Below are 19,750 nucleotides of genomic sequence, written 5' to 3'. Positions count from 1 at the left end.
TTGCAGGGTGTCTGAAATGATGGAACGTGGGTGGAGTCCAGCACGGACGGTGTCCAATAGGGGCAGACAAAAGTAACCTGTTTTTTTCACTAGGTTTTTATAGGGTCATGGTTTGATTCAGTTAGCCCCACATTGGGCTGCAAAACACAAAAACAAAAAGAGCCTTAATTTAGGAAAACATGACCTTTACGTATCTACCGTACAACTGGAGGCACATAATTATGGTACCAGATTACTGTGCAACTTAGGCGTTTTCTGCAAAGTTTCAGATTTTTAAAATATATCCCTGTAAGGGAAATATTTCATTTGTCTAAACCAGTGCATTCTACATCAATGTGCAGCAAAGGCAATCTCAAGACAAATATACTTTATATATCAGCCCAGAGCAGGGAGCAACTGCTAAGAGCAGGGAGCAACTGCTTGCTGCACTATTTTCAGAGACTGCAGGGGTGGGGGAAGTGGGTGGTAGAAAAATGAGGAAAGGAAAATAACAGCATGTAGCCACAGAACAGACTCCATTCCAGCGCTCGAAGAGAGGTGCAGTCAGGCTAAAGTTCAATAGACTGTTCAATGCATTCAACATAAGCTGACATCATCTCATAAAACTAACCAAGCGTTCAATATAATTCAAAGACATTTCTTTATAAATTCTTTGGTTAGTTGAGGGCGTGAGCTGTGTAGCGTACCTGTGCACACACACACAAATACAGCAATTGTCATATGCTTCAATACTACTGTATCTCAAAATTCTATTCTTGTTCATTAGTCATGTGGTCATCTTTAACGAATAATACTCAAGATACCCTTCTGAACAATGCATAGATTCCAGCCTTGAATTGTATTGATTTATCATTTATGTTAAAGTGAACTTGTGAATCAGATGGAATGATGGCTAATTAATGGCATTATGACTGAAATTATGGCTCCTAATTGCAACCATTCAACATAGTACCTCTTCACTTTTCACAGCATTCGCTCTGTAGCTACAGGGGTGAGAATTGACAGCCTGTCACTGCCATTTATTGACTTCCTTGAGTCATTACTGAGCATTGTTAAACCAAAATAAAAAACAATTGAGGAGCAATTAAAGCCCACTGTTGATTGCAAAGGATCCATCATGACAATAGATTATCTGTACTCTGCTATCTCCCCTACACATTGTGCCATCAGACGGGCTATTCTAATTGGAGTAAATTGCCAAAGGTAACCTCAGTGGACCACTGACATAAAATGGACTATTTTAGTAGGCCATTCAGCATCGGAAAGGTTACATCTGTCAGTCTTTTTATAGGCTATTCTTAGGCCAAACTCATTTAAAGCGGCCAGGTTTTGTTTTACATCTTTCCTTATGGAAACCCCTCCCTGCCTCCCTCCCTGTACCAACATTCCTGATGTTCCCCTAAACATACACACAACCTGTCACAAACATGCACACAAATACACAGAAAAAAGCAAACAGACACACATGTGCAGGCACACACGCACAAACACAGAGACATTCATGCAAAAAGACACACCTCCACAGACACACAGACACACACACACATGCACACACAAAGACAAAAGTGAAGACCACTATTAACTGCAAACTGTCGCATGTTTGGGAACAAGCCCAAACTTGCCTGCTCTCTTTCAGAATTTTCGGCTTCAAAATTAAGCCGCAAAGGATCAAAGTTGAACAGAAAGAGGACACAGAAACATGTTTTCATCCTCATTTATAATTGCCCTCTTGCCACTGCCATAATCAGAACAGAGCGCATTAGCAGACAGCATTAGTCCATTGGTTACCCCCGTGCTTCCCCTGTGGCGTAAGCTTTCGTGCATGCATTTGCAAACCATCAGAACTGCTGAATTATAGTCTCCCAAAACATACAGCTGTAATACACAGGCATTTTAGCTTGAAAAACAGTACAGCATTACAAAAACATTACCAAGTTTGGGAACTCAAAAGCCAGTAACTGTTTATCTTTTTTCCCATGAGAGGTCTTCACACATTTACCAGGACAGACATCCTCCACCCCTCAGCTGCCAGACAGGAGCCCCCAAAGCCAATATATACAATAGACACGTTATGTGGGAGAGCCACAGGCCCGTGGCAGTCAAAGAGACAGCATCGCTTGCACAGTGACCCCTACAATTAGTGCACTACAGAAAACAGATGGGTAATTACCATGCGCTGGCTACTGTATTACCACCATGTTGTCCTGTGTTTGCCACTGTTACTTTACAAAGTTTCTTCTGAATACATATTTCCAGCTTTGTGTGCAAATGTTTGACCACAAAAATGCCCAGTCTGATCAATCAATTGTGTTCTTCACACCAAGGGTCCAAGGGTGCAGTGGAGTTAAAACAGTTTGCAAAGCACAATGCAAGAGACTTTTGGGGTCAGTCCCTATCTGTTCAGTCTGTCTGCTTCAGAAGTCTGCTTGTTTTTTTTCTGATATCCTTTTCTTCAGATTGCAAGTAAGCTACATTAAATTGAGTTATGCATACAGTGCATAATCAAATAAATGCACTTGCATTTGATGTTATTTTTTGACAGTTCCACATAATTTTTTGGCAGTTATTAGTTTTGTATCTTACTTTGAATTGACCAGCCGATCAATAATTATTGGGTCTGATAAGATCCTCCATGCACAAGAAATGAAGTCAATGTAACCATGGTGACTGAACAGTAATGACCTCAGCAAATTATTTCACACCAACAAAGCAAACCAACTTTATACTCACTAAATGCTTATGTGTATTTACAAACAGTTTAAAAAAATTATTTATGCTCAGGTATGTTTGTTATTTTAATTCATAGCATAAATCTGTAATTCACATTTGAACAAGTCATCTGGAGAAAATGTTACAATACAATGTGAATAAGATTTTTTTTAATGTATTTTTTTTTTTAAAAGGATTCAAAATAAGGGTTGAACATCATTGAGAAATGTGTCTTATAATTTAAGGCCATTTGCTGTGTGTGTCCATTCTACTCAACATGGCCCCTGGGGTTTATTGCCAAATTGATTTAGAGCAAAAATTTGATATAGCTACATGTAAAAATGAAACTGTACCCTAAAGATAATGTTTTCACAAATATCATAAAAAAACATTTTCTACCGCACTGGCAGTGACAAGCTGATACGTGTAACTGATCTCACCACGTCTAGGTCTGACAGAGAAGAGCATTAAACAGACGGGGTGAGAGAGGCATTCCAGCGCTGTCGTCAGATCATCTGTACGCCGACAAGATACATCACCTGCTTTCCCTGTGCTGCTACTTCATATGTGAGCATGTGTGCATGCACATGTTGATGCCATTTCGATTGTGTAACACCAGGAAAAGAAAACCAGCCACAAGAATGTCAAGATTTCAGGGACAGAAAGAGCAAGGTGAATTACTTAACTTATAGGACATGACAGGAAAGATCCTGCAGTTTTTTTTAAGTGATTCTCCTCATAAAGAGGCCTGCATCATTGTTGCCAACTATATTTATGAGCTATGAGCTAATGCAGTAAGCAAGGCCTTCCTCCTGTTGTTTTTCTTTTCTTTTTTTTTCTTTTTTGATCTTATGAGGATGTCCTCAAGATTTTCTTCCCCGTTGGACGTGGTCAGTTCTTGGTGTGTTCGCACTTGCAACAGAGGATTGATGGCCCTTTTTTATGTTTTTTTTCCTCTATAAAAGATTATCTCTCTGTATGAAATATGCTTCTCCTGCTGGGAAAACAATCCCATTTAATAGCCCCACAAACAAGATGGCAGGAGGAGAAAACAGACACCCAGGCATCCATTTCTCGGAGAAAGGCCCTCCTTGTGAAAACAGAATTAGGAGGTAGCCATCATGGTGCCTCGAAAATGGCAATTATTTTATTATATCGGCACAGGGAGAAAATCATATGTGGAGATAATTCAAAGCAGGAGATGTTAAGAGCAATGAAAGGGTATTAGCGTTTAAAAGCCCATCGTATTATGGTTAAGTGCTAACAGGGGAGGAATATACTTCACCTTGGGGACCTTTCACAGAGCCCCTGATAACATAAAGACGATGATTCAGCGGGGGAGGCAGAGAACACAAACCCTTTTAAGAAAGTTTTATAGCTGTTTACCTCTTTGGCTCCTGAATAGTCAGCATTTACCAGCGATGCCTACCCGTTCACATTATATGAGGGGAAATAGGTCCAACATTTTGTGATATCTGCAAAATACATGAATAGAGGACAGACTGGTGTTTGCCCAAAACACTCAGACAGACAGTTCTGTATGGAGTGGCTATGGCTCAATGTGTTTGTGTCAGAAGGTGCAGTTCTGATACCTAATCAATGGGCTCAGACAGTCAATGCATTTTCCAATTTAATTGATTCATACATGCAACCCCACCCACGCAGAAAAATACACACAAATACACACAGACAGAGAGAGAGAGACCGTGAGATGCATCCACATACACAGATATACTTTTAAATGTCACAATTCATTACATAATTCAGATACAGTTGATAATTCAAATAATGTACAAAGTTAGATGTTACTCACTGAATGGATGGCTGAGCAATTGAGAGCTATGTCAATGAATGAATGAATGTATGAATGAATGAGATAAGGATCAATTTCCCAAAAGTTACATTGCAGGAATACCTCAAGCTGAATAATTAAAAAGTCTCTGCATTATTCATTTTAAGTGTTTTCCCATAGAGGTAACCCAGGGGACGGGGTTACGGGAAGTATTACACCGGACTGCCTGGACTGGAGCGAAGCAGCTGCCCATACATAAATCATGGGAGCACTTCACTCTGCCTGTTACTGTAATGCACTGTCCTGCAGCCACCTTTATCCCTGTGCCTCAGATCGTAAATATAATCTATTATGCATTAGTTTTCTTTGGGCATGTCTCCTCACAAGGCCTACGGTCCATTTCATTGGTTGAACCGAGACTTCCTGTAACTAGGGAAAGAACGCTTTGTAGCTCCATTAATATAACTTGTGAAAATATCACCTGCATTAATTATCCACGTTCAGAGACGTTCTTGTGAACTAATTTTGACCATTTATTGGATTGGGAAAAGCAACACAGCTTGCCTTTAATTTAAAAAGTGCATTTACCTCCAAAGTTGAATCTCGTGCACGAACAGTGCGAAGCAGGAAACTAGAAAGGTGTAACATCACACTCTAGTGGACTGTCTGAAAAATGGGTGGCAAAAGGTATAAAATTCTGCTCACCTGAACAGGTTGAAATTGATTTGCTTTCCACAGTTTTCAGCATTTGAGAACTATAAAACAAGTTATTTTCTGTAATAAAATGTGCAATTGCAAGATGTACGATCAGAAGATAAGCTACCAAAATTTTAATGTAAAAGTTCACCTTCAAACGTTGATTTTATGGTGGTTCATAAGAGGCCATTATTTTAAAAAACGGCCATCTTATGATCCTTTTTTTTTTTTCCTGGTGATGAAATGCATAGTTCAGAATTTTAATATCAATATTATGTAGTCATCTGACATTAAGATGCATATCTCATGATACTGACATTAAAAACTTGGTTATTGCAGGATTCCATACTGCATAATTGAAATTTTCATAATCTCAAGAGAACCATTTTTGTGATATTGGAATTCTGACTTATGCGTGTCATGGTAATGTGATGGCCACCCTGGATGGATACTTACTGCATTATAATGGCCTTAATGAGCCACCATTCCTCTTGTATGTCATTGCCATTTTTTCAATGGTATGATTGGGTTTGTCTATATCTATATGGTCCATATGCATTTTGTCAATATCCATATGGTTTCTTCCATAGTAGCCCCTTAAGAGTTATAATTCACTGGGTGTATACACAGTTGTTAACAGGCTAGTTATCAGGTAGTGACAGGTAATGACATAATGGAAGTGCCATCAAAAACGAACATGGCAGTTGCCTGTTTCCATTCTAAAGAAGAAATGAGACAGGCCAATATTCCCATCATTGCATCCTATCCTGAACTTTGGGAAGCTTTCAGAAATAAATAAATAACTTTTACAATATTAGTAGGTGTTTTACAGTCTTGCACAATAACTAATTTTAAATACCATTTTTTATTATTGAGAAAAATACAGCTCCTTTAATTTTGGTAGTCCAATTTTTTATTCACAGTTAGATTTAATAGATTGAATGTGTGGATGCACTCATATGTGAAGAAAGAAATGGTAGCCAATAAATAGATGGAGAAAGCCTATAAATCATCATCTATTTTTTTTTTAAGCATGCACTTTATCGTCAGAGGTGTTCACAGTTTCTTAAGAAGGAAAAGTAAAATTGGTTTTTAAAAAATTAAGTTTTGGATATGATACATTTCTGTAGCTTCACAAACTTTGTTTTCACCTTACATACATCAGACCCCACCCACTCCATATACCATCTGCTACTGGAGAATCCATTTCACTCCACGAGCCAAACCCGGCCTTTATTGGCCATAATGGCACTATCAGCTGAGCTGCCTAACCCAATTACCTCTTAAGAAGGGACTTCTCCTTGGCTAATCATGGCCGCCTAACGCGATTTAGCCGTGATGAAGAGACAGGATAAATGGCAGTTAATGGAGGGAGAATGATCTCACAAATACAGAAAACTCAATTCATTTCTCCGGGTGAGCAATCTGTCCGATTCAGCACTAATGGAGTGGAGTTTCATTAGGCTCCGGGCCTCAGCAGCGACAGATCCACTTACTACACGAATGACAATAAAAAATAAAAAATAACACCAGGGTGTGTCAGTTTTACATAAGGTCATAGTATTTATAAACATCATAATAACTTACTTTGAGAAAAGCAGCTGTATGTAGTTGTAGTTCTGTAACTGTAAAGGAGGTGTTTTTTGGAGTCCATGTGAGGAGATGTCAGAAGAAGAAAGTCCAGTATGTCCAAGCTAAGACCTGGGGCCCAAATATAATCTGTTGCAATATTTAAACATGCAGCAAAGAGGCTCCATAAAGTCAATAGAGACAGTCCCCATACCCATATGCAATGTGCACACTGCAAAAGAAAAATTATGGTCGATACTAAGCAATAACCTGTTCCTTAAAGAGGCCCCTGCATTAAACACAGGGGTACAGTCATAGATTCACATAACTACAGCTCAACTGTGATTGGGTAATGGAGTAGCGAAGAATCCTATAAATTGTGTCAAGATGAACACCACCAGGAAACCTAGGAGGCCAAACAGCACCTGCCAAAAGATGGTAACTGGGCAAAATAACCTGCACCTGTATGAAAGAACAGCTGATTGTGTCCTTGTGGTCTAAATGGGACAGCAAAGAAAGTAAGGAAGTATGGTAGCTACTGAGAATAAAGCATATGCCACACAATTCCAACACTGCATAGCCTTTCTAAATTGTTTTCCTGAAGTCCAAAAATAGTACTGTATCTTTGTGTCACACAGAATATCACTGACCCATTGTAGAGTTTATTAAAAATGATACTGGCTGTGGGCTTGTTATAATTAACCTCACTTGTAAAAGAATCCTGTGCAACACTGACAGACCTAGAGGCCACTACACAGCATTCCCAAGCACAGCTACTAAACACCACACAAGCACAGTATTCCCAAGCACAGCTACTGAACACCACACAAGAACAGCATTCCCAAGCACAGATACTGAACACTGCACAAGCACATTATTCCCAAGCACAGCCTCTGAACACCACACAAGCACAGCATGCCTGGCTACACTGAATGTAATTGAATGTCAGTGAATAGCATTCCCAACCATGGCTACTGAATGGTGCATTAGCACAGTATTCCCTGTACAATTACTGTACATAGAACACTATGCATGTACAGCATTCTTGACCAAAGCTACTAAACATCACACAAACACAGCATTCCCAGCCATAGTGAACATCACACATGCACAGCATTCCCAGCCATAGTGAACATCACACAAGGACAGCATCCCCAGTCATAGTGAACATCACACAAGGACAGCATTCCCAGCCATAGTGAACAATGCACAAGGACAGCATTCACAGTCATAGCGAACATCACACAAGCACAGCATTCCCAGCTATAGTGAACACTGAACAAGCACGGCATTCCCAGTCATAGTGAACATCACACAAGCACAGTATTCCAAGCTATAGTAAACCCTGAACAAGCACGACATTCCCAGTCATAGTGAACATCGCACAAGCACAGCATTCTCACACCCAGAAACCACAAGCCCTGAATAAATCATCCCCCTGCGAGGTCATGTCTCAGGATGATTGATTGGCCAGAGAGTCTCCTTTTCTCCCTCTTTCCTTCTGTTGCCCTCTGCATATTAGTTTGATAAACAGACCCTTTTAAAATGACGCTTATGTTTACTTTCAATTGATGTGGATGAGTCATTAGGGTGGGTGCAGGCTGGGGAGTACGGTTGGGAGGAGGGAGCGGGGTGGGGGGGTCAGCAGTCTCTTTGCGAGCCGGTGGCGCAGAAGACATGAAACAGAGGCCAGGCGGCCATCGGGGGGCGAGGGGGACCCAGCCAGAGTTCGCAGACGGACATTAGGCTGGCCCGGAGTTCAAATCCTATTAGTTTGAGTTGGGAATTGGATTATCCTCATTGAGAATCGCCCGTCTGGCAACCGGGGCCTAATTTGCGCCAATCAACGGCAATTATTGAGGGGAAGGGAGCTCTTATTAGGCAGCCTCATCCACTTAGACTAATGAATGGGGCAGATTCAGGCTCTGCTGGGGAGAGGCATGCGCTAGGAGGCTACAGCTGGACGCGGCAGCACGTTGCTGAAGGAGGGTCACTGTTATTTGTCAATCAGTGGGGGTGGGCTGTCAGACTGGGCTTTGCAGCAAGGCATGGGGGGGGCTGGGCAGTGAAGGAAATTTCTGTTATGGTGTCTTGTTCTTTCTTTGTTGTCTTTCGTCAAAACATCAAGCTAATGACTTGTGCTCTGGTTCATGGAGTCATATGACAAAGCTTGTTTTTGTGGTTCCCTTGCTAGGATTGTAATGAGTGCTACTGTATATTATTATGATTTTTTTTTTTTCCAGTGAGAACAAGCTGCTCATTTTAAATGCCCTGTAAAGATAAACATGTAAATGTCCTCTATCCACATGCAGGTCCTCCCTAGGGTCTGAAAAATAATGGGTATAATGGTTCTAACCCAAAAATAGCAATGTCATACCTTTTTTATTTTTATTGAAATGTCAATATTCCTTCCAAGTAAAGCTGTGTGGACAGTGATGTCTTCCCTTCATTTATTTATTAATAATCTCTCTCGCTTTCTCCTTCTCTCTCTCACTCCATAAACACCTTATATGACTATCTGTTTTTACATTTTTGTCTTGCAAGCACTATTTAAATATTTTGTCAGCAGGTGGCACCACCGACCTTGTTTCTTCTTTAATCACTCTGCCTATCTAATCTATTCAGGCAGCTTGCTTCACCCATTTTCAAAATCATTTTCTCAAACAGCTGAAACTGACTCCAGTTAAGCACTCTGGGCCAGAGTACAGGCATAATAATTTAGAAACATTGATATCCAGTAGTTTTATCATACTAATCATCAATAGTTTAATTATGCATTATAGAAAGTATAGTCGTATAATAGTATCATATATTTAATTAAGAAACCATACATATTTAAATTTGCCTTGTATCCAATGAAAATCTAATAGCATTATGAATAATACCAAACGGTTTGTAAGCCACAAAGAAGAAAAATGCAACAACATTGCCCTCTGGTGTGAGGATCAAGGAGGCTTACTGTCTGCTTGGAGGCAGGAATCACAATGGAGTTCATACATTAGTGGAACAACAGCAACCAAAAATAGACACTGATTTCTCCCATCTACGTGTTTCCCCCCACATAGGGAGCTCAATTCCAATTCCTTTTTTATGCAGACGGTAGGATCATTAATTGTCTGATTTTTGTCATTTTTAATTGAAAATAAAATCTAAATCACGAATATAATTAATGCGTAAGCATTTAAACAGTATGGATTTCAAAACTAGCCCAGCACTTATGTATTTAAATACATTTTTTGTCTTTATTAAGGATGTGAATCATTTTGGATGGCATTGTGAAGATCAGCTTGTGTCCAGAAAGGAATGAACAGATCACATTCTCTCGTGGGCTGAAATGTTTACTTCCCTGATAAACCAGCAGGGGGCATCCGTGGATGGGAAATGGTTCTGGAGCCCAGGATATGAGCAAGGTCAGCTTCCCTGTCCCTGGTATTGTGGTAGACACTTTTCATTTAGGTTAGGATGTCATAGTTTTGAAACCTTTTGGTGGTGAGGGGTACGACTACTGAGTGGTATGCTGACAGAACAGTGTCCAAGGGAAAATGATATTGTGAAAGAGTTGTAGTGTAGAAGCATTGTGCAGTCATTTTTACATGCAAATTTACATTTAAGTTTAGAGACACCTGCTTTTTATTCTGCATTTTTCTGCCCTTCTGAACTGAATGTATTAACATAATTTTTATAAGGTGAGTGCTTATAATCAACCATTGGAATCTAAATTCAATTTTATGTTCATTCATAATATAAGTTTCAAGTTTTATATTTCTGAAACTGTTCTCTTATCGCTGGACTTTGCTAACACTACTAGAGGGCCCTCAGTTTGAATCCTTCAATAGGTACGAGTGCGTGAGTGAATGGTGTAGGTGTGCCTTGTGACAAATTGGCGGCCTGTCCAGGGTGTATTCCTGCCACTCAATACATGCTGGGATTAGCTCCAGGCCCCACATGACCCAGGAATACATGGATTAGAAATTGGATGTATGGAAGTAAATGTACAAAAGGAATAAATCTGGATGGTGGAAATATATTTTTTTAATGTAATGACTACATTTTACTAGATATGTATTTACAATATATATTGTAAAGGTAAATTAACCTGTGCGATCTGTCATATGTGTACTTGCCAGTATCTGTATTTTGCATATTCATATTTTGGGTACATTTGGATATTTGAGTTTTGAGTGTATTATATAACCCTTGTCTTCCTGTCTCTGAAATGCAAGCCGAAACAGGTTTTTCAGAATCTGGCGGATACAACCTTTCCCTCAGTGTCAGCATAAGGGAAGCCAGCTGTCAATACTGCCAATCAAGGTGCTTACCGACAGAAACCTCCAAAATGTGGGGAGGGGGGGTGTGAGGCTCAGGGGAGTGACTCATCACTATACTATACAGTAGTAATTCAGTACAAGAAAAAAATCCAGATTTCTCTGCCTATTATAGGTGTACAGTGTACCACAGAGTATATCTAATAACAACGTCATTCAAGAAGGTTGTGATGTGGGAGAATGTTGTATGGTACACAATAAAAAAAGTGTACAATACCATTTCCAATAGGGTACTCTATCAGCAGGGTACTCCATCAGTATTCTTCTTTGCTCTTTAATGTAAAGTATACTCTTCATAAGCCTGATTATCATAACCAAAAGTTTTAATTACACTTGAAAAACATACATTAAACAACAAATGACAGGAAGGCTGATGGGATATCACGTTCAGAACCAGTCTGCACATCCTCGGTTCTTTCCTGCAGTACCTGGCTGTAAAATTTACTGTGCGTATGCAGCACTGTGAAATGGTGTGCAGTGTTGGTTCAGTACTTCTCTGTCAATGGGAGGAAATGCCAATTAGCTAAAAAGGTGAAGTGTCAATGGGTTCGGCCAAGCATAATGGCACACAAATTAATTTGTATGCAGCTAAATCAGTAAGCACCCCGTCCCAGGCTGGGACACCCAGCTACTCCGGCCTCATGGTAACCTCTGTTTCTAGGGCAAAGAGAAGACATTCAGTTCTAGCCTATATTAATAGTACAATCTTTTAGGCCCTTCATCAATGTCAGAATGCATAATGGCAAAATCAACGATGAGAAAATGATATTGAAAATCTGTTTAGTGAAACAAAGCTTATACATACTGATTAGTCAGGCAATAAGGTACTGTACCATATTTGGGGGAAGGATATAACCTGAGGTACACATACAGCAATCATTCAGAATCTCTCTCTCTCTCTCTCTCTCTCTCTCTCTCTTTCTCGGCTATGTAATAAATTAAAATAAATGATCTGTTTCTGGACACCGATTACTATTTTTTCCTCTGCCAGTACGACTTCAGTAGGATATTTGCTGTAGGCATTACAAACATAACAGCTAAAACATTTCCTAATATGTTTGCTGCAGGGCATACTGAAATACAGAAACCATAGTGAATTCCTGAGATAAAATGGTGTATCGGTATTTTCTTGCTGTTTCTGTGTTGAACTGTTACTGTGCAGTGTGCACATTGCAGTACAAAGACAGGCAACAATATAGTATCAAACATAAAAAGGCTATTGCATGGTATGCTGATGCTGATTGGAAGATGATTCAAATTTACCTGCAATCATCACAGACTAAATGAGAATGATGTTCTGCGTTCTGCTAGTGCTGACCAAGTAGTAAAAAATAAAAAAAATACGGCACAACCACCTTGGCTCAGCCGATCAGCCTGAGCAGAGAAACGCAAAGCCAAGTACCCTCGCTAACCTCACTGCAGCACTCTCCCATTGGCTGAACAGAAGCTGACGTTCCCTGCCCCCCCAAGGGCATGGGGAGGGGGGGGGGACCTGTCTGTATAAAAGATACAGCTCTGCAGCATTTCTGAACTGGTGCAGTGCTACGGCTTGCTCAGTGAGAGTGTGCAGAACAAGGGGGATTTAAATATACCTGAAACAAAAACATCCACATAAAAAAAATTACAAAAAAAGAAAAAAAAACATCCATCATGAGCTACGATCCCTACTATTCCCGCCGCCCCTGGGACGACTACAGGGGGGCCAGATCCACCAAATCCTCCATCTCCTCCACCCTGTACTCCGTCCACCGCTCCGTTCCCTCCGCCAAGCGCTCCCTGCGGCTGGCGTCGTCCTCCATGCCCGACCTGGCGGAGAGGATGGACCTGGCCCAGGTGAGCACCCTCAACGCGGAGCTGCTGGGCCTGAGGGCCAAGGAGAAGGAGCAGCTGGTGGGCCTCAACGACCGCTTCGCCACCTACATTGAGAAGGTGCACCACCTGGAGCAGCAGAACAAGGTGCTGCAGGCGGAGCTGGAGGCCCTCCGGCAGAGGCAGCGCGACCCCTCCCGCCTGCACCTCCTCTACGAGCAGGAGGCCCGGAGCCTGAGGGCCCTGCTGGACGCCGAGACCAACGAGAAGATGCGCCTGGAGGCCGAGCGCGACCACCTGCGGGACGTCCGCGGCCAGCTGAGGGAGCGCTGCCAGGACGAGGCCCGGCGGCGGGCCGACGCCGAGGACGCCCTGCGGAAGGCGCGGGAGGAGGCCGACCGGGCGGAGCTGGCCAACTGCGACGCCGAGGCCAGCGTGGCCTCCCTGGCCGAGGAGATCGCCTTCCTCAAGAAGGTCTTCGGCGAGGAGCACGCCGAGCTGACCGCCCAGGTCCGGGCGGCCGGCGTCAGCGTGGACGTGGAGGTGGCGGCGCCCGACCTCTCGGCCGCCCTGCGCGACATCCGCTCCCAGTACGAGACGCTGGCCAACAAGAACATGCAGGCCGCCGAGGACTGGTACCGCACCAAGTTCGCCGGCGTGGCCGAGGCCGCCAGCAGGAACGACGAGGCCGTGCGCGTCATGCGCGAGGAGACCTCCGAGTACCGGCGGGTGCTCCAGGCCCGCTCTTCCGAGATCGAGGCCCTGCGCAACGTCATCGAATCACTCAACAAGCAGCTGGAGGACATGGAGGACAGGCAGGGGAAGGAGGTGGCCAAGTACCAGGTATGGGACCACATGGGGATGCTAAGCTATCAGTTAGCTGTGCTGCTCACCGTTAAGGACGACTTACGGGTCAATGACTAACCGCAGCTCAGCTGAGTGTGTTCAGAATTGTGCTGGGATTTTGAGAGCAGCTTGAACCAGCTGAAACACATAAGTAAAATGATGAAAACCGTATTCAGAGATATAGTCTGCATCGTTTCATATCACTGGTAAACAGATTAGCCATTAGCTTTCTCTGCATGGGCACAATTTTTATTTTTCTAATGCTGAAGAAAAGGGAAACTCAGCAACACAAAGGAAATTACATGTAGTAGAAGACATTGTAGTGGCATTAGCAGAGCTGTACTATATATAGCAATATTTCAAAGATCTGTGCTAGACCTGCAATGTGCAGGAGCATTTTGAATGGGCTTTAGTCCAGTACATGCATGCATGTAAAAGCTTTAAAGCAAACGTCAGTCTGCACAGGGGTATGAATGAGTGGTAAGATCAGCACAGTAACACACACTCACAGCATGCTACAAAATTAAGAACATGTATTCGTTCAAATGGACAAAAAATAATGTTTTATAGTGATGTGTAATTGTTCTGAGCCTCGCGTTCAAAGTTATTCAAGTTAAGGATGCATGGCATGCATACTAATGTAGAAACAATACCAATAACAATTTAAATGCTTTCCTTATTGCTGAAGGCTTTCTTTCACATATTTGAACATAGGTGATGATTTCTCATTTCACACACTGAGGGGTGGAATTAGACATTGGGAGCTTTCCAATTTCACGCAGTTGCTTGTCTGCATTGCCGTCGTTTTTAGGAGAGAATTAATGAGCTGGAGAAGGACATCGCTGATGCTAAGCAAGAGATGGCCCATTACCTGAGAGAGTACCAAGACCTCCTGAATGTCAAAATGGCCCTTGACATTGAAATCGCTGCATACAGGTACGTTGTATCACCTTTCTGAATAAATGAATAAAGAAATAAATTAATAACCACGGTGTGCCTTGCTGCAGCACTACACAGGTCACCATGTCCCATGTGAAGGTTAATGGACATTTCTGTTTTTAACCTAGCTCTTGTTCTAAAATGTTTTCTGGACCATTTAATATGTCATTGTCATCAGGCTCAGTGCTTAGTGACCTCTATTTTGTTGGCTACTGATTCTGATAACTGACTTTGGCTGGGGGAGACTATTGACATATTAATTCAGCTGATGGTGCACAGACTGGATTCTGACTCAGCAAAACAAAATGCAGACAGGGATGACGTCTCTCAGTGGTCATGTATATTACATGAATGTCTTTACTGATAACACAGATGATGCTACGCCCAGCCTTATTGTTAGCCATTTCTAAGGCAGAGGTTCTTTAAAACAGATTATTGGTGTGGCTCCTAATCGGTTGGCTGGAGTGTTGGACGAGAGGGCTCAAACTAGGTTTTGCTGGACAGGATTGCCTATATACTGGAGCCAGAAGAACTCAAAGAGATAGCTTACAAAGATATAAAACAAAGGGACTTTAAGCAGCCTTGAGGCATAAGGTGGTGTGCTCCACGTTTTTGGCTGAGACATTATTTTCAGATCATTAATCTTGCATGTCAGCGGTCTATTCTGTATCTTAACTGCCTCAGCAAGTGAAGCCTGCTATCAGTTTCTTTTAAAGAATTCATTGATTATTTTTCTCCTCCAAAATAAAATATTCATGAACAGCCCCTTGCGAGCGATTTTATTTGAGGTTAAGGCTGAGGCTTGAAGTATGCAGTTAAGCCATTAACATTATCTTTTGAGTTCTAGCCCTGAGGAGCAATAGTTTAAGTCATTTTAGCACAGGAATGTGCCATGTGACTGCACAGTAGTAAGCCTATAGTTTATCTGTGGCTTGGACCTATATTTTAAATCACTTGAAAGATGTGACATGAAAGAGATATATAATAAAGCGGCATGCTTTAGAGAGATGTGTTAAAATATATAGATATTAACTAAACAAAGATAAATGTGAACTGAATTGAAGTTAGATGCACAAGATGTAAAGGAGTATGGAGTGAAACAGTATATTGTAAAGCAGGACTGCAATAGCTACCATGGAGACATTGAATGGTCTGAACTCTAAAGCTGTTTGCTGCAAAGCAAGACTGTGGGGGAAAAAATGATTTATGGTGGTGCCAAGTGGTTTGACCAACTAAAGCACTGGTTCAGTGTATCAAAACCTTCTTCAGCATTTGTGTTGAATTCGTCCTGCACCTGTGTCAACTATGGCCAGTCAACACAGTGCAGTGTATAATTGGCCACATCTCCCAAAGGGGGAGGGTTTGTCGGTAGAATTGTTCTCATCTCTTTGTATAAGAGTGAGGAGAGCAAGGGATATTTGGAGCCCACACATTGACACCTTAAAATGTCCCCAAAAGAAGGTGAATCTCTTTTCAGGTGTCTGTGGCCTACCAGCACCAGATACATATATGTGTTTTATGTGATTTATAATTTGATGTTGTATAATTTTGATGTTTCAATTACAAATTGAGAGGTATATATTAATATGGGATTATACTAAACACAATGCTGTGAAGTAAGTAAGAACAACAAAAACAGGTTAAGAGTCTTTTGTTCATAAAACCGTGCCAGCATTTTGAGGCCTGGAGACATTACATTACATTACAGGCATTTAGCAGACGCTCTTATCCAGAGCGAATGACACAACATTCTACATAGCTTTTACATTGCATCCATTTATACAGCTGGATCTGAAGCAATGCAGGTTAAGTACCTTGATCAAGGGTACAACGGCAGTGTCCTTACCCGGGATTCGAACCTGAGACCTTTCGGTTACAAGCGCAGTTCCTTACCCACTGTGCCACACTCCGTCCCTACGGACCCCCACCCGTCAGACCCTGCATGCAGTGGTCTGACGGGTGGCCTGTGTAGTTTCTCCTGATAGGAAGTACTGTATATGTATATAGAAATCAGTCAAAGGTTAGTGCGAAGTTTGTGATGTATGATGGTCAGCAGTCAGGTTTCTAGGCTCCATGTATCAATCCTCTGGATTAGCTGACGGTTGCAGTCCTGCATCTGGGTTTTTTCATTTGTTTGTTTTTTTTTTTTGTGGTTCCCCTTTCGGTACTCGAAACTGATGTTTGTCAGGCAGCATGTTGAAATAGAATGTTGTAAAGTCACATTCTGTAAAATGATACGCCGTAAGACGGAATTCTCGAACCCAGGATGTTGTAAAGCAGGTGCCACTAAAACGGCATGTTGTCAGGCGGGATTTTCTTCCTTCGTTTCTGCAGGAAGCTCCTGGAGGGCGAGGAGATAAGGCTGAGCTTCTCCTCCCTGCCTGCCCTCACCTAAACCCCCCACCTTCAAGCCAGACGCGCCCTTGTTCGAAACAAGAGGTCCACCGCAAACTCCCCCTTCTTCTCCACACACTCCGACTCGACTGAGCACAGGACAGCAAAGGGCGCAAGATCCCCCGAGAGAGCGAGAGCCCAGAGGCAGCACTGCGTCAGCCAGGACACCAGAGCCAAGCCCATGCACAATATCCTTTTGGTAGGGCCCAAAGCTCCTCCGTAAAAGTGTTAAACTCCAGGCTCGATTTTGAGATCTGCCCTAGCCAATTCAGCAAACACTTAACCAACTGTTTGTAAAGGCGGGTGAAATTCAGTTCAGCCGTGGATGTTTAGATTTTACTCAACCTCGCTCAGATGCAAGGTATTAAAAGACGTGTACCTTTGAATTCTACCAACAGGATATTGGGCTGTACTGCTGATCCTATTGTATTAATCAGTAAATCAGTATATGTCTGTTTTGTTCTAAAGATTCTCTTTCATTGTGGGCAGTAGAGTACTGTCATATTGCTTTTGTCTTCTTTGATATTCCATATATGTTGAGCTTCAGTCAGAAGGGGACATTCGAGTTTACTTTCTCAATGAAATCAAATGTTAAAATACAAATGTGATCATGGCTAAATTGTTTTTTTTTTTTTTGTTTTTGTTGTATTTTTATTTTTTTTAAGCAGCTACAATCAAGGCACTAAATCTAGGTTTCGCTAAGTTGCTTTTGACTGGAGAAGCTCAAAATAGTATGAGAATGTCAGGAAGAAAGTTCAAGCGCCTGTCGACAGAGGTTTGCCTCGTGTATTGTGACATCAGACAGAACTCTTCATTTAGCTGCTTTTGAATTTTGTTCTTGATTCTTTTCTGTAAGCCCATTAAATGAGAATAAACTGTAAAACTTCCTAAAACAAAAATAACAAAAAAAAATGCCTGGTAACTAAGCTTTCCGCTGTGCCGATCATAGATCTGACCGGTACTTAAAATCTGTGAATCTATATCAAGTGTGCACCTTTTAAGCCTGATATATCTATAAGTGCCAGCGACCTGCTGAATAAAAATAACATGGCATTACTGAGTAATGCTCCTAAGTCTTTTCCTTCTTTCGGGCACTCTTGATATTGTTTTATGATAATGTTTCCCCTAAAAACAGTCCCTTCTGACGTACATTTCCAGCCCAAAAGAAAAAGTCACACACTCCTATTATCCAACCACGCATTTAATTTTACCAACAGTTCAGTGTTACATGCCTTCATCGGACTAATACCTGTATGTATGTAACGTGAAAAACGTTGGTGGAATACAAATGCACAGATTAGTGTGTGATTTAATTGTTCTTTTAAATATATGCACAGTTGCTCAGCACCTCATCAAACATGGGTGTGCATTCTTTCTTCTCTTGATTTTCAGCACAATCCATAGCAATGATTTCACAACCATCGCATTTCAATGACAAACCATTTTTTTAAATGCTTGGGTACCATTCTGTTTATTTATACTACTTCAGCTGATAAGAGTGCAAAGTATGCATCGACGTGATAGTCCCTGAGTGGCCGCTGCACACAGATGCCACTCATGCAGTCTGAGCAGTTGTTTTAAATAGGACAACCAAAGAGTTGAGGGTCTATCTTCCTTCACAATAATGGATAATTAAAAACACCAAGACAACCACAATGTGGGTAGCGTGTAGAAGTGGTAGATATTTTGATGAAAATAACTATTTGTTCTTTGTAAAAAAAAAGCTTTGTGTATCCTTCTATCTTTACATTAGATTTCACTGTGACTTTTTCAGGTGAACAAGCAGAAATAATGCCAGATTAGGGCTCCTTATTCCCCTTCAGTAAGGGATATTTTTTCCTGAAATTTTCTCTTGGCAAGAGAAAACTCCATCGATAGGACCTGCAGCACTGCAGCTCCCCTGCCTCATGATGTCACCATACACCACTGCAGTGTAGCTCGAGCTGTGTGTGTGCGGTCGTGGGTGAAACAACCACAGCTTTGTCAGCTCTATTTTTAAAAAGTCCTTCCGATACCACTTATACTTTGCAAGATTGTGAGCCTATATTGTTCCATGCATGAATAGATAGCCTATACAATGATGCATATCCACCTTCAAACAAAAGGAATGTCTTTGTGTATGTATGCGCACACACTCACATGCATACACCACACCCACATACACATGCACATGCAATTAATACCCAGCTCCAAACAAAGGACACATCTGTGTGTGTCTGTGGATGTGTGTGAATACAATTGGGAAATTTTCATTATTATTTGTGTAAAAATTATTTTTGCTGTTTACTAGCATTCATACATTTACTCACAGATTTGTAGCACTACACAGTCTGAAGAATTGCACACAAGCTGAATATAGCTGCGGCATTGTAGTTACATTACACATTTCTAGACTGTAGGGTTTTAGCTGCTGATACATGCTGATGTACCTCCGCCCTGTCTTTGACACTGTTCCAAGTGTACACAGATGAGCTAAAATCAGCTGCACTTTCTACGGAACGGCACTGCAGAGTATCCCAGGATTCCGTGCTCCTTGCTACAATTACACATTGCCCTTGTACAGTATGCCGTGAGCATGCTCAGTGAATCAGAGAGAGCACAGGCTTATTTATCATGAGCTGTCAAACCCAGAACAAGCAGGACATTGTCACCTTTTCCAGATAGAACGTAA

General features: G+C 41.7%; 1 protein-coding gene across 1 annotated transcript; it reads left to right on the top strand.

Annotated features, from left to right (window-relative positions):
• The first annotated feature begins 12,612 nt into the window (after positions 1-12,612).
• neff2 (neuronal intermediate filament family member 2) lies at positions 12,613-18,139 on the top strand. Its single transcript, XM_064335215.1, has 3 exons — positions 12,613-13,743; positions 14,558-14,682; positions 17,020-18,139. Exons 1-3 carry the CDS (start codon positions 12,742-12,744, stop codon positions 17,078-17,080), a joined length of 1,188 nt encoding a protein of 395 aa, XP_064191285.1. The 5' UTR covers positions 12,613-12,741; the 3' UTR covers positions 17,081-18,139.
• Positions 18,140-19,750: the final 1,611 nt, after the last annotated feature.

Source organism: Anguilla rostrata, chromosome 5 (genome assembly GCF_018555375.3).
Source record: "Anguilla rostrata isolate EN2019 chromosome 5, ASM1855537v3, whole genome shotgun sequence".
Classification (NCBI taxonomy): Eukaryota; Metazoa; Chordata; class Actinopteri; order Anguilliformes; family Anguillidae; genus Anguilla; species Anguilla rostrata.
Note: the sequence above shows the minus strand (reverse complement) of the source record. Positions and strands in the feature narration are given on the sequence as shown.

Excerpts from the sequence above, each read along its gene's own strand:
- neff2 (XM_064335215.1), top strand. The coding sequence starts at position 12,742 with ATGAGCTACGATCCCTACTATTCCCGCCGCCCCTGGGACGACTACAGG. Across the intron at positions 13,744-14,557 it reads AGGAGGTGGCCAAGTACCAG|GAGAGAATTAATGAGCTGGA; the intron begins GTATGGGACCAC and ends CGTCGTTTTTAG. Across the intron at positions 14,683-17,019 it reads ATTGAAATCGCTGCATACAG|GAAGCTCCTGGAGGGCGAGG; the intron begins GTACGTTGTATC and ends TCGTTTCTGCAG.